Below are 15,010 nucleotides of genomic sequence, written 5' to 3'. Positions count from 1 at the left end.
TAGGTAGACAAAAATGCCAAATCCAGTCTGAACATCTGGCTGACTGTGCAATTATTATTATTATTATTATTATTATTATTATTATTATTATTAATAATAATAATAATAATAATAATAATAATAATAATAATAATAAATGAAGATAAAGAATTGGGGATAAATGGAATGTCCTGTTCATTATGCCATTATTTCAGTTCACAGATGATAATGAAAGAAGATCTATGCATTTTAGATGGAAAGGTGAGTAAGCATTTTAAGAATTGTAAGATGCTGAGATGTTCCTAAACTAACAAATTCCAACAAACAAGGTATGAAATGTGATTTTATTTTGTCATCCATGCTATGAAGCACTCTTTGTTTCTGAACAAGGTTGGACTGCAGTTAACACTTTGCATGCACTGAATATGTTTTGTTGAGCAAAGAAGACATCTTTCAAATGTGGTAAATAGAAACATACACATTACTACATATGTAAATGTGCAATAGCTGGATAAGGGCATTGAAGTGAAGATTTGGCACTGAGTAGTTCCTTAAGAGAGGTCCCCAATCTTTTGGGCACTAGGGACCGGTTCCTTGGAGAGAGGTTTTTTCGTGGATCGGAGGGGGCATGGTTTTGTGTGCTGCCTGCATCCTGCAGATGGGGCTTCGCTTGTTTGCACGGACTGGTTTCTGGCATGCTGTGGACCGGTGCTGGTACACAGACTAGGGGTTGAGGACCCCTGCCTTAAGATATCCTAGAATAGCTTCTCATTATTTTACTGCTGCTGTTCTGCTCTACAGGTGAAACTTGAAAAATTAGAATATCATGCAAAAGATCATTTATTTCAGTAATGCAACTTAAAAGGGGAAACTAATATATGAGATAGACTCATTATATGCAAAGCAAGATAGTTCAAGCCGTGATTTGTCATAATTGTGATGATTATGGCTTACAGCTCATGAAAACCCCAAATCCACAATCTCAGAAAATTAGAAAAGGTGCAATATTCTAGGCTCAAAGTGTCCCACTCTAATCAGCTAATTAAACCATAACACCTGCAAAGGGTTCCTGAGCCTTTAAATGGTCTCTCAGTCTGGTTCAGTAGGAATCACAATCATGGGGAAGACTGCTGACCTGACAGTTGTGCAGAAAACCATCATTGACATCCTCCATAAGGAGGGAAAGCCTCAAAAGGTAATTGCAAAAGAAGTTGGATGTTCCCAAAGTGCTGTATCAAAGCACATTAATAGAAGGTTATGTGGAAGGGAAAAGTGTGGAAGAAAAAGGTGCACAAGCAGCAGGGATGACCGCAGCCTGGAGAGGATTGTCAGGAAAAGGCCATTCAAAAGTGTTGGGGACTTTCACAAGGAGTGGACTGAGGCTGGAGTCAGTGCATCAAGAACCACCACACACAGACGGATCCTGGACATGGGCTTCAAATGTCATATTCCTCTTGTCAAGCCACTCCTGAACAACAAACGACGACAGAAACATCTTACCTGGGCTAAAGAAAAACAGACCTGGTCTGTTGCTCAGTGGTCCAAAGTCCTCTTTTCTGATGAGAGCAACTTTTGCATCTCATTTGGAAACCAAGGGCCCGGAAACTGGAGGAAGAATGGAGAGGCACACACTGCAAGATGCTTAAAATCCAGTGTGAAGTTTCCACAGACTGTGTTGATTTGGGGAGCCATGTCATCTGCTGGTGTTGGTCCACTGTGCTTCATTAAGTCCAGGGTCAACACAGCCGTCTACCAGGAGATTTTGGAGCACTTCATGCTTCCTTCCGCAGACGAGCTTTATGGGGATGCTGACTTCATTTTCCAGGAGGACTTGGCACCTGCCCACGCTGCCAAAAGCACCAAAACCTGGTGCAATGACTGTGAGATTACTGTGCTTGATTGGCCAGCAAACTTGCCTGACCAAGAGAAAGATGAGAGACATGAAACCGAACAATGCAGAAGAGCTGAAGGCTGCTATTGAAGCATCCTGGTCTTCCATAACACCTCAGCAGTGCCACAGGCTGATAGCTTCCGTGCCATGCCGCATTGAGGCAGTAATTGCTGCAAAAGGGGCCCAAACCAAGTACTGAGTACATATGCATGCGTTTACTTTTCAGAGGTCCGATATTGTTCTATGTACACTCCTTGTTTTATTGATTGCATGTAATCTAATTTTCTGAGATTGTGGATTTGGGGTTTTCATGAGCTGTACGCCATAATCATCACAATTATGACAAATCACGGGTTGAACTATCTTGCTTCGCATGTAATGAGTCTATGTCATATATTAGTTTCCCCTTTTAAGTTGCATTAATGAAATAAATGAACTTTTGCACGATATTCTAATTTTTCGAGTTTCACCTGTACTTCCTGATAAACTCAGTATCTTTTCTGCAGTGAGAGCAACAATTTGTTATGTTTTACTTCTTGAACATCCTTTTTAGTCTATTGGATATTAAGCCCTCAGTGAGACGGAGAGCTGCCTATCCCAGCATTTGAAGATAAAAGTCCAGATTGAGCTGATGAGACCACTGGAAGGAATAGTTGTCATGAAGGTGGTCTCTGAAAGTATTGTGGAACATGAAGAATAGGACAAGGCATAGAAGATATTCTGGTCACCCATTTCCAGTTGTCTCGACTGTATCTTGCCACTGCACATAGATGGGAACTGGGAAGAGAGAATGAAGCTGATGCTGCATAACTCCCTCATTTTAATCCATATTATGTGTTAGTCTGAACACCATTATTGTCATCACTCTTTAAAAAAATCAAATGGGTGATAATGGGTGATTGACAGAGCAGTAGATGTGGATACATTAGAAGCTGTGATCATAGATCTGCACACTGGCAACTCAGGTCTAATGGCCAGTTTTTGAACATAGCATCTATCCAGGGGACTGAGCAGCCCTTCCTAGGAATGCATTCCTCATTTCTGTAGTATGAGGAAGGGTCTAGAAAAGTATCCTAAACATTGCTTGCTTCACTACATCCTGGCCAGTTTACCATGGCTGGCAGGATCTTACTTTGACAGTCAAAACACAAAAAATGCAAGGTGATGCTGCTTATCGGCACTTTGAGCATGTGTACACTTTTGAACAACTTGATGGCAGATGTACCAGAGAGAAGAACAACTTTAATTGCCAAAGAACTTGTAAGATACAACATTGACATTGCAGGCCTGAGTGAGATTTGTCTTGCCAATAAAGGTCAGGTGACTGAAATTGGTGGTGTATATACTTTTTTCTGGGACAGTTGTGACTATGATTATGGTTGCAATGCTGGAATTGGATTTACCGTCAGGAATCACCTTGTTTGGAAACTTATTAGTTTCTCCAAGGGTATGAACAACTGGCTCATGATACTGCAGCTTCTGCTACAGAATAAAAGTCAAGTCACCCTGATCAGTGCCTATGCCCCCACAATGACCAACCCTGATGAGATGAAAGGTGGATACTATGAAGAATTAGATGCCCTGCTATCAGCAGTGAGCATTATCAACAAGCTGATCTTGGCAACTTTAACACAAGAGTAGGATGTGATTCTGCAGCCTGGCAGGAAGTCATTGGGAGATATGGAGTAGGCAAATGGAACACTAACAGTCTACTCTTACTGAACAACATTGCAGCACATGACCTCAATACCAATATAACATTCTGTCTAACTACCTGTAACCAGACCTCCTACAGTAATTGCACTCCCACTGTAAGCATTGGCGTCTTGTTGACTACCGTATTTTCTGGCATATAAGACGACTTTGTAACCCATGAACATCTTCTCAAAAGTCAGGGGTCGTCTTATACGCCAGGTGCTGAAACTTTAGGGACAGGGCTGGCTGGAAAACCTGGAGCGGATCTCCCATTTAGTCTCTGCAGGGAAAGCGGGACCAATTGGAGAAGAAGCTGCAGTCTGTGATTTTTTACAGGCTGGGGTCTGGGCGTGTTTCCTTCTAAAGTTGAAGAGCAGCTGTCTGCTCTATCCCAACTTGAAAAGGCAGGTGGGGAATGCAGCAGTCAGAGCAGCTGCTTAGCTCTAAGGACACATTTGACTCAGGAACTGGGCGGGCTGGCTGGAAAACCTGGAGCGGATCTCCCATTTGGTCTTTTTTTTAAAAAATCCCATTTATATCCCGCCCTTCTCCGAAGACTCAGGGCGGCTTACAATTTAAAGCACAAATCAATGTGCTTAGCAATAGCCTTCATTCTATGTATATGCCTGCTTATTAGGGCTTTCACACACCCCCACACAAGCAGCATTATTACAAAGTCAGCTTATTTCCCCCAACAATCTGGGTCCTCATTTTACCTGCCTCAGAAGGATGGAAGGCTGAGTCAACCTTGAACCTGGTGGGATGCAAACCTGCACTAATTGCAGGCAGCTGGTGTTACTTAAGGCTCTGCGCAGGGAAAGCTTTAGAGTGAATTAGGAAAAGTGAAAAAGTGAATTAGGAAAATAGGGAACGGTTGCTGGAATTGGGTATGTGTAGCTTAACGAAGAGAAGGGTGAGGGGTGACATGATAGCAGTGATCCAATATCTCAGGGGCTGCCACAAAGAAGAGGGAGTCAAGCTATTCTCCAAAGCACCTGAAAGCAGGACAAGAAGCAATGGATGAAAACTAGTCAAGGAGAGAAGCAACCTAGAACTAAGGAGAAACTTCCTGACAGTTAGAACAATTAACCAGTGGAACAACCTGCCTCCAGAAGTGGTGAATGCTCCAACACTGGAAGTTTTTGAGAAGAGACTGGACAGCCATTTGCCTGAAATCGTATAGGGTTTCCTGCCTTAGGAGGGGGTTGGACTAGATGACCTCCAAGGTCCCTTCCAACTTCTTCTTCTTCTTCTTCTTCTTCTTCTTCTTCTTCTTCTTCTTCTTCTTCTTCTTCTTCTTCTTCTTCATCATCATCATCATCATCATCATCATCATTATTATTATTATTATTATTATTATTATTATTATTATTATTATTATTATGTTTAATCCACTTGCACTGTTTTATGTTTACATGTTTGATGACAAACAGCCTTATGTTTATAAGTGACAGTTTTCCTAAGTACCTGCATGTCATAAGCATTTGAATTAAAATTACCATATTAAAATCAAATCTGATGTTTTTTAATTTTTATTTGGTGTGCGTTGGAAGAGGGGTAGTCTTATACGGCGAGTATAGCCCAAACCCTATAATTTAACAGGAAATGTAGGGGGTCGTCTTATACGCCCAGTCATCTTATACGCCGGAAAATACGGTACTTCATTTCAATTACCTTGACAATATCCTCTCTCACATAGTGACCCTTGACACAGAAATCAACTGCAGAATAACAAAGGCAAGTTCTGCTGTTGGTAGATTGTTTTCAATTGTATGGGAACATGAAGGAATTAGTGCAACATTAAAATTAAAGGTCTACAGAGCTGTAAATGTAATATGCCTGTAAACTGGACTATGAATTAAAGGCAAGCAAAATAGCTTAACCATTTCTACATGACTAGTCTTTGCAGAATATTAGGCATCAGATGGGTAGATGAAATACCAGATACTGAGCTCTCTAGAGCAAGTCTACCATTGATCTATATACTGCTAGAATGTGAGTTCAAACTGATCACAGACCTTATGATAGGTTATGTCATCCTCAGTGCTTTTTTTCTAAAAAAAAAGTGCTGGAACTCAGAGGTGCTGTCACTGGGAGCGATGCCAGTGTCTTGCTACGGTGTCACCGCCCGTCCTTTGTACCCCCGCCCCTGCGGCTCGGAGCCACATGCCCCAAGGATTCCCCTCACCAAAGCCGCCATGGGGATTCCCCTCCCTGCAGTTGCCATGCCGTGGCCTGTGCTGAGCCCCTACCTGGAGCTGCTCTGAACCCCAACCCAGGTCTCTGTTCCTCATGGCAATGGTCTCCGGCACCTAACAGCTGATGGCCTCCAGCACTGGCACTCGTTCACTTACTGCCCTGTCGCTTCCAAATACAGTGAGTGAGCGAGCAAGCAGCATTTGGAAGAGTTTGGAACTGATGGGGCAGTAAGTGAGTGAGTGAATGAGCAAATGGCATTTGGAAGCGTCAGGGCAGTAAGTGAGTGAGTGAAAGAGCAAATGGCATTTGGAAGCGATGGGGCAGTAAGTGAGCGAGCGAGCAAGAGGCCTTTGAAAGAGACGGAGTGATTGGGAGAGAGACTGAATGAGGTGCCTTTGAAAGAGACGGAGGAGTGAGTGAGACTAGAGGCTTTTGTGAGCAAAGTGTGAGTGACTGGGCGGGCTTTTGCGAGCGAAGGGTGAGAGAAAAGGAAAAGTGAGGGGGAGAAGGGAAAAAGAAAAGACTTCTAACTTCCTCTGTTACAGGAGTAGAAGGAAGCATTAACATTGAACCTCAATTTTTTGCTTTTCTATAATATTATAAACTAGCCATTTCTTTAACAATAAATGAATCGGACTTCCGGTAGCGCTGCCAACCTGAATGGCAGGATTTCAGAAGCCACCCGATCTTGGGAAGCGTTAGAGCGCTCGGAGACAGCGAAAATCAGCTGTCCTGTTGCGCCGAAGTCTCTCCCTCAGGAGAAGAGGGAGAGACGAGCTTGTCTGGGTAGAGGTAGAGCTTCCTTGTGATTCCCTCAACCAGTTTGGGGGTTAACGGGGTGAGCTCCCTCGGAGCCCAGGCTTTCTCCGCTCCCAGGATGCTTTCGCTCCATAAGGGAGTGGAACTAGACGCGACAACTACATCTGCTGCTTAGACGGGACTGTGAGTATTTTTTCTTTAAGAAGCAGGCAGAGCGAAACAGGAGGATTTGAATTTTCAAGTTGGATTTTAACTTTAACTCAGACTCATTATCTTCTTCAAGTTTTAAGCTGATGGAAACGGAGTAAAAATGGCGCTGGAATGTTGCTTTCTTGTATGAACTGACAGTTTTGGAAAGTTGCTACATTTTTCAACATAGCAAGAGATACAATTTGCAATTGATTCTAACCAGTATTGGATTTTGTGTATTTGAGAGCTTGCCCTTTTTTTACTGAAGGATAAGGAACTTTGGGAGAAAAACGTTTATTTTTTTCTCCCTTCTTTTTTTTTTGAACTTTGATTCTGCTGGAAGAAAGAGTAATCCACAAGTAATTCAACAAAACAATGGCTTCAACAGAACAGAATACGCCTTCTGGAGTGGCCCAGTCAGAGTCCTGACCTCAACCCGATTGAAATGCTGTGGCATGACCTTAAGAGAGTGATTCACACCAGACATACCAAGAATATTGCTACACTGAAACAGTTTTGTGAAGAGGAGTGGTCCAAAATTACTCCAGATCATTGTGCTGGTCTGATCTGCAACTACAGGAAACGTTTGGTTGAGGTTATTGCTGCCAAAGGAGGGTCAACCAGTTATTAAGTCCAAGAGTTCACATACTTTTTCCACCCTGCATTGTGAATGTTTCCATCTTATGTTCAGTTAAAATATGACAACAGCTAATGTTTGTGTAGTATTATTTTAAGCAGACTGTATTTTTCTATTGTTGTGACTTACATGACATTTAGAGCGCATTTTATGGCCAATTCATGCAAAACTCCACGTAATCCCAAAGGGTTCACATACTTTTTCTTGCAACTGTAACCAATGAAGCCCTGGTCATCCTTAATCTAGAGAAGTACATGTCCAAGCAGTTTTTGGGAAACTCTATGCTAGAAAACACATGGGGGGCAGAAAAAGTAATACAAAAAGAAAATTGCTGTACCTGGCATGGCCTCATTCATAGGGGGTTGTCCAGAATGTAAATTAAGTACAAGCACAACCTAAGTATGAAATGCACAAGTCTAGAGCTATCAGTGCAACAACTGCAAACTACATGTTTGCTCAAAATGTGCCAGGATATTCTGTGCCCAAATTGGCCTGAACAATCATTTTTAGGCACACTGCATTTAGTTTTAACAAAATTATAGTTGTTGAGGTCTTAATGAACAATATTTTAAAAAGTTCTTATTGGTTTATGTATGATTTGGTAATATTAAGCTGTTCTAGTATAGTTTTGATCCAGTATGTACATGTATTGGTCATGATTAATTGGCCATTATTAATTTCACCCCATTTTCCCTGTTGTTTTGCTAGAATGATAAGTCATTTCTGTCTTATTGATAACAGATTTCAAACTATGTGATGTGAAATCACACGCTGACTTAAGACAAATATTTCAAAGTTATTTTTTATGCATGTGAAAGCTTTTCCAGTATTTACATCAGCAGATCTTATTTCTTTAGATTGTATGGGTTCTATATTGTGACATTATATGCTTAGACTATGATGGAAACCTTCTTGACGCCTCCATGTGTGCTTTCTTAGCAGCTCTGAAAAATGGTAAGTTGTGTTGATGTACTTTGAGATTTACTTTAAAATTTAAATGCGATGCAGATTTAGCTCTAAATTGGATTGAAAGAAAACAGCAGTTGTAATGGCAAAAGGGTTTGACAAAAGTACAGGTAATCCCCGAGTTACGAGCGTTCATTTAACGCTTGTTCGAAGTTATGCAATAAGTGCCCCCTGGTGTTTATGAGCAAGTCCCAAAATTACAAATATTGCAGCACCATGGCAATTGTTCACCCTTATGAACAACCACAGAGGTTCTGCAACATTCACCCTATCCCCCCCCCCACACACACACAATTGTCCGGCACAGCAGGGAGGGGAAAACATGAGGTATCTTAGTAGGTTGGAGAGGCCTTGGGGGCCTTTTCCTTTTTTTTTTAAATTGAAAAGTTTTACAGTACATTTTAAGTATACTCCATCCCTCCCCCCCTCCCCTCTCCTCCCCTCCCCGACTTCCCAGAGCTGAATACAGGGTATAAACTTACAAACTTAAACTAAAATATGCTAACAACAAAAATGAAACATTAAATTCTGTCACACTTTAACTCTCTGTAAATATAACTATATTACTAACAAATAACAAATAACTAATAGTACATCATATAAAACCACTACTTATTCAAATGCTAAATGAAAATTTTTAGTCCCATATTTATTCTGAATATATTCGATCCATCTTCTCCATTCTACAATATATCTCTGTTGCGATTGTTCTTTCAAGTATGCTGAAATCTTTGCCATTTCCGCCAAGGTAGAAACTTTCAAAGTCCACTCTTCTATAGTAGGCAGTTCCTCCTTCTTCCAATATTGCGCTACTAAAAGTCTTGCTGCTGTAATTAAATTCAACATCAATTTAGTATCTATAACAGTAAAATCTGTAATAATACCCAACAAAAACAACTGCGGAGAAAAACTTATCCTTTTCTTAAATATCTTTTGCATATTCTACCAAATTTTGATCCAAAAAGCTTTAACTTTTTTACAAGTCCACCATATGTGATAATGCGTTGCATCCTCACAACCACACCTCCAACATTTGGGCTGTCAGTTCGGATACATACTTGCTAATTTTTTAGGATCTAAGTGCCACCTATAAAACATTTTATAAAAATTCTCTCTTAAATTTTGGGCCTGTGTAAATTTTACGTTTCTAACCCAAATCTTTTCCCAAGTATCCATTGTTATAACCTCCTGAAAGTTCTGGGCCCACTTTATCATACAATCTTTAACAAGTTCCGTTTCTGAGTCAATTTCTATCAATGCATTATATATTCTTCTTATATGTGCTTGACCTTGATCTCTAATTTGTTTTACCAAATTTCCATCAGATATCAAGATACCAACTTTCTGATATTCTTTCCATCTTGCTTGTAACTGCCCATACTGAAACCAAGTTTGCACAATCTTTTCTTCTTTTAAAATATTATATGGCTTTAATTGCCATACATTCCTTTCTATCCTTAAAATTTCTTTATAAGTAGTTTCATCATGTTTAAATCCAACATTTATATTTTCTATTGCATGTTTAGGTATTGCCCAAATTGGTATCTTGTAATTTAACTTATGTCTATATTTTTTCCATACTCGCAACAGAGTATACCTTAATATATGTATCTTAAATACATTATCCACCTTCTTATCATACAATAAATATGCATACCAACCAAATAACAAATCATAACCCTCAAGATTTAATAATCTCCCTTGTGTTAAATTAAACCAATCACTTATTGACGATAAGGCAGCAGCCTCATAATATAGTTTAAGATTAGGCATTTTAAGACCACCTCTTTCACGTGTATCTTGCATTATCTTAAATTTGACTCGTGGCTTTTTCCCTGCCCAAACAAATTTATTAATACCTTTCTGCCATTCCTCCAAATTTAAATCCTTTTTAAGTATAGGTATCATTTGAAACAAAAATAAAAATTTTGGCAAAACATTCATTTTAACTGCTGCAATTCTTCCCAATAAAGATAATTGTAATTTTTTCAACCATCTAGCTCTTTTTGTATTTTTAACCATAACAATCCATAATTATTTTTATATAATTTCACATTTGAGGCTGAGAGATAAACCCCCAAATATTTAGTCTTTTTAACTATTTCAAATCCTGTTAACTCTTCTAAAAGAACCTTTTGTTCTATAGTCATATTTTTAGACAATATTTTAGTTTTTTGCGTATTTATCTTAAATCCAGAAACTTTCCTATATGACATTATTATCTCCATCAACTCTACCACTGAGTAAGTCGGTTGACTTACTGTAATAACCAGGTCATCCACAAACGCTCTCAATCTATAATCTTGATCTCTTATTTTAATTCCCTTAATTTTATTTGAGTCTCGTATTTTAATCAATAATATTTCCAGTGTTAAAACAAACAGCAAAGGTGACAACGGACACCCCTGTCTTGTACCCTTTTCAATATTACATGTTTCTGTCAAACTACCATTAACTATTATTTGAGCTGTTCGCTTCTGAAGCCTTGGGAGCCTTTTCCATCAGTAGACCAACCATGGCCGTCCCACCCTGAAATACCTCATGTGCACTAAGCGAACTGCACATTTGCCCATACATTCGATTAGCAAATGCTTGGGCAAAAGCAGGGAGTGATCTTGTTCGAGGTACGAGATTTACTCCTACGAATTTTTGAGTTACGAATTGAATGGACATTTCATTTGTAACTCAAGGACTACCTATAAAGGCTTATCCACAGAAGTTAGATGAGGTATGAATCAGGTCTGGGATAAAAAGCCTCATTGATAGCTACTAAGGGCCCACCACTGCTACAGTCAGTGCTGTTTTTCCCTTATCCATTTTTTGAACCATTTGCCCTAATGGTCAAATACTTCTAAATTTTGTTGTTAGAAAGGACTCAATTCACAGAAGGATTTCCTTGTTTTGAACATTTTAAAATCAAAAGCTATTACATTTGCATCACTTTGTTGCATTTATTTGAGGATGCCTCTATTTTTCTTTATAAAAATGTGCTGTATGAAACAATTTTCCAGTCTGGCTTTTTCCATATTTATTCTTTGTTATTTCAGTGCTTTTGCCTGTTGTTGCAATAAATGCAGAAACTGGTTTGGTGGAAGTTAATTTGAAAGAGAAGAATCCTTTGACTATTAAAAAGCAACCAGTGGCAACATCATTTGTGTTGTTTGAGTAAGTAGAGATCAAAAAGTGTATGTGTAGATTACGATAGACAATACCATTTTACTAGATAATCCCAGATTTATGAGCAGCTATACTAGCAAAGAATACTTGGCTACCTCTTTCTTTTGGAGCCCTCCAGTACTTACAAAGAACATGGTGTGAGCAGAGGGAGGGAGATTTATTTAAACATGAAAATTGTTTTTCTATCCAGATATTCCTCATTTAGCAACTACAATTGCGACCAGCAGTTCAGTCATCAAGTGATGCGGTGACCAAGGGAAAAATCATGTTTACAGTGTTACCTTAGCTTCCCTCCTCCTCCTTTGGAGCATGCACCCTGGTGCTAGGATAATTAGTAAGAAGGGGATTAATCTTTGTATTTACATTCTTTGGAAAGGAAGGGATTACAAGAGACTAAGCAGGGAATACACATCAAAAAGAATGCCCTAGCATCAGCTGTATGCCTAGTGCACTGAGGCTGCTTAGGAGGCAAATAAAAGCTGAAGATATGAAAGTAATTAAAGTCTTCATTTACAGGCAGCAACTAAAGTCACAGAGCTGATTTTAGGGATAGTATGGCACTACAGAAAAAAGCAGCTCAGTTCAGGAAAATATTATTTGTTTAAGCAATCTGTGGGGAAGAAAAAATGAAAATGAGTCAGGCACAGGACAATGCATACTGATTCACTGTAATAGTGAACACATGACAGATAGATGCTGGAAAGGAATTAAATACGGGCATTTGTTGCCAAGTTTTTTTTATCAGTGTCATAACTTTAAATAGTCACTGCTCAAGGTAGTTACAAAGCAAGTTCTGTGATCTGGAAATTCATCAAATAATGCACACATCTTATAGAGCCTATTCAATCAATCAATCAATCAATCAATCAATCAGAGCTGAAAGGGACCTTGGAAGTTATCTAGTCCAACCCCCTGCTCAAACAGGAGACTATACCATTTCTGTCAGGACCCACTTCAAGCCCACATCTTAAGAAAGCAGAACTCTTGGAAACAAGTTCTTCCAAGCAGGAACTTAAAAGTAGGTGATAGCAGGCATAATAGACAGGATCTGAGATTTCCCGCACAACACAGTAGATTATAGTATCCCCAAGCAGGACCCCATCCTATAGATTGCCCGATGTGGGATAGCCAATCCCCAAGTGTTAAGTCCATTGTGGGAACCGGGGAGATAACATCGGCTCGTCTCCAGCTCACGCAGCGAGGGTCGGAGGCTTCTTCACACCTTTCTCTGAGAGCATAAACATAAACCAGGCACTGATGTTACATTCTTTTATTTCCTCCTTTGTTCTTAACTGACAGATTAAGATAAGAGTTCAGAGATAACGCAGGAAACAGAATACAGACCTAATAAACAAAATAAAGGATTACATTGTAGCGAATAGAGGAAGTGAAAGTAATAGCCCTGCAGGCACATCCCCCCTCCCCCTTGGAAGTATGGCAAAACCCAGGAAAAGGTAGAAATAGAAATGAAATGAAATGAAATAGGAATGGGTTTGACAATTTCAGACAAATGGCTGCCCAGTCTCTTATAGACCTCCAATGATGAAGCACAAACAACTTTTGAATGCAAGCTGTTGAGCCACTCATCTTTATGACAGCACCCCAAATACTGCTACCATGTCATCCCTAGTCCTTTTCTCTAGACTACCCATACCCAATTCCTGCAACCACTCTTCATATATTGCTGTTTCCAGTTATCTTAGTTGCTCCTCTGCACTTTTTCCACAATCTCAACATATTTTTTGTAACGTGGTAACCAAAACTAGATACAGAATTTCAGGTGTAGCCTTACTAAGGTTTTATAAAGTGGTACTAATACTTCCATGTAAATTTGAATCTATGCCTCTGTTTATGCAACCAAGGTTTGTATTAGCTTTTTTGACTGCCACTGCATATTGCTAGCTCATATTTAAACGATTGTCCACTAGGACTACAAGGCTCTCTCACAGTTCCTGTTTTTGGAGCCAGATTTAACCTACTCTGTACTTGTACCTTTGGTTTTTCTAGCCTAAGTGTAAAACCTTGTTTTTCACCACACTAAATTTCATTTTGTTGGATAGAGCCCATTGTTCAAGTCTGTTAAGTTCTTATTGGATCCTGAACTTGTCTTCTGGTCTTCTTGTCTTGTATTCAATTCAGGAAGGTTCTCTGAATGTCATCAAGAGGACAAAGTGGAAAATATTATATGCCTGCACTTAAATTAAATCTTTCTCACTAATGGTCAGAAGAAATTTATATACATGAAAATGGGTCCATGCAGAATAGTGAATATGGATAAGATAGTTGCTCTGATAAACTTCTAGCTATTTTTCTGATAGAATCAGTTTAGTTATTTTTCACCCAGAGTCAAGGCACAGACTAAAGAAATCCTTATTGCCTAAAGTTAACAATATGTCTTTTAAATTAATTTCTTTATAAGTCTTTGAATTAAATTAAAAATGGCTCCAGCATTGATGCTTATGCTAGCAATAACAATCCAGGTGGTCTGGAAGGTACATAAATGAGCGAAGGAACCTGATGGTGCTTTTTAATGTTGCTCTTTGTATTGTCTAATTCAGTGGTCAACTTTTGTGGTTTGTGGCCTGGTTGGGGGAGGGGACAGGGAAACCAGGCCATATGAGTGGCAGGCTGACACATATATATGCGGGCATGGAGTTCAACTTGTGCAAGCAGCAGGCCAGCATGCATGCATATGTGCATGCAGCTCGACTCACGTACGTCGAGCTGCACGTGTGTGCATACACGCCAACCTGCCGCTCGTACAAGCTAAGTTGCACACATGCCTGTGCACGCTGGCCCACTGCTTGTGTGGCCTGGTTTTGAATAGGCTGTGGCCTGGAGGTTGGGGACCTCTGGTCTAATTGAACAGTAATTATATATGTGTTATGGATTAAACAATCTCAAAATTTAATTTTGGCACTTATATGTATATATCTTCAACAGCACATTAGTGGTAGTTGACCCAACTGCAGAAGAAGAAGACTTGGCATCTGGGATTTTAACTATTGTGACTATTGAAAATGACAAACTGTGTTCTGTTCATAAACCAGGTACTAATACTAAATTATTAAGGATTAATATTTCCCAAATTCTCTAATTTAGTTTTAATTTTGTAGATGCCATTCAGAAGTATCAGTGATACTTCATTTTTCATCTCTACAGTACAGAAATTATGGGATGTGTTTCATGAAAATTGAGTGGTGTGATCGCGTAGTAGTGAAGATGCTTGCCTCCTACTCGGAAGGTTGAGAGTTCATTCTTAGGTAGCAGATGTTTCTCTCCTAGGGCGCAAAGAAAAAACTTGAGTTGTATGTGTGTTTCAGCAGTAAAGGCATCTGGCCAGTAAACACTTAGCTCCATCCAGTTGCCCTGCTTCTACCCCAGATTAAGGGATTACAGGGTCATTAAAAGGGATTTTTTCAATCATGAGAATGGCTTGTTGAAGTTAATTCTAATAAAACATTGGTTAATCACAAATATATGAATGTAATTTAATGGGCAGTTCAAAAGCTCGGACA

At 39.5% G+C, this 15,010-nt stretch overlaps 2 protein-coding genes across 5 annotated transcripts in view; one reads left to right on the top strand and one right to left on the bottom strand.

Annotated features, from left to right (window-relative positions):
- The window catches only part of EXOSC8 (exosome component 8), a 366,617-nt gene that overhangs the window by 28,697 nt on the left and 322,910 nt on the right, over positions 1-15,010 (top strand). The window contains exons 8-11 of the mRNA XM_083354497.1: positions 195-240; positions 8,207-8,303; positions 11,363-11,480; positions 14,436-14,542. Coding sequence (XP_083210623.1) covers positions 195-240; positions 8,207-8,303; positions 11,363-11,480; positions 14,436-14,542 — 368 coding nt within the window. The remainder of the gene's footprint in view (positions 1-194; positions 241-8,206; positions 8,304-11,362; positions 11,481-14,435; positions 14,543-15,010) is intronic.
- Positions 8,324-15,010, bottom strand: part of SUPT20H (SPT20 homolog, SAGA complex component) — an 80,250-nt gene continuing 73,563 nt past the window's right edge. For all 4 annotated transcript variants that reach the window (XM_083354464.1, XM_083354463.1, XM_083354465.1 and 1 more), the window contains one exon: positions 8,324-9,142. In XM_083354464.1, the coding sequence (XP_083210590.1) occupies positions 9,128-9,142 (15 nt within the window). In that variant the 3' untranslated portion in view covers positions 8,324-9,127. The remainder of the gene's footprint in view (positions 9,143-15,010) is intronic.

This window comes from Vipera ursinii (genome assembly GCF_947247035.1).
Source record: "Vipera ursinii genome assembly, chromosome: 2".
NCBI classification, from domain to species: Eukaryota; Metazoa; Chordata; class Lepidosauria; order Squamata; family Viperidae; genus Vipera; species Vipera ursinii.
The sequence above is the reverse complement of the archived record's forward strand: the minus strand, read 5'-3'. Positions and strand labels throughout refer to the sequence as shown.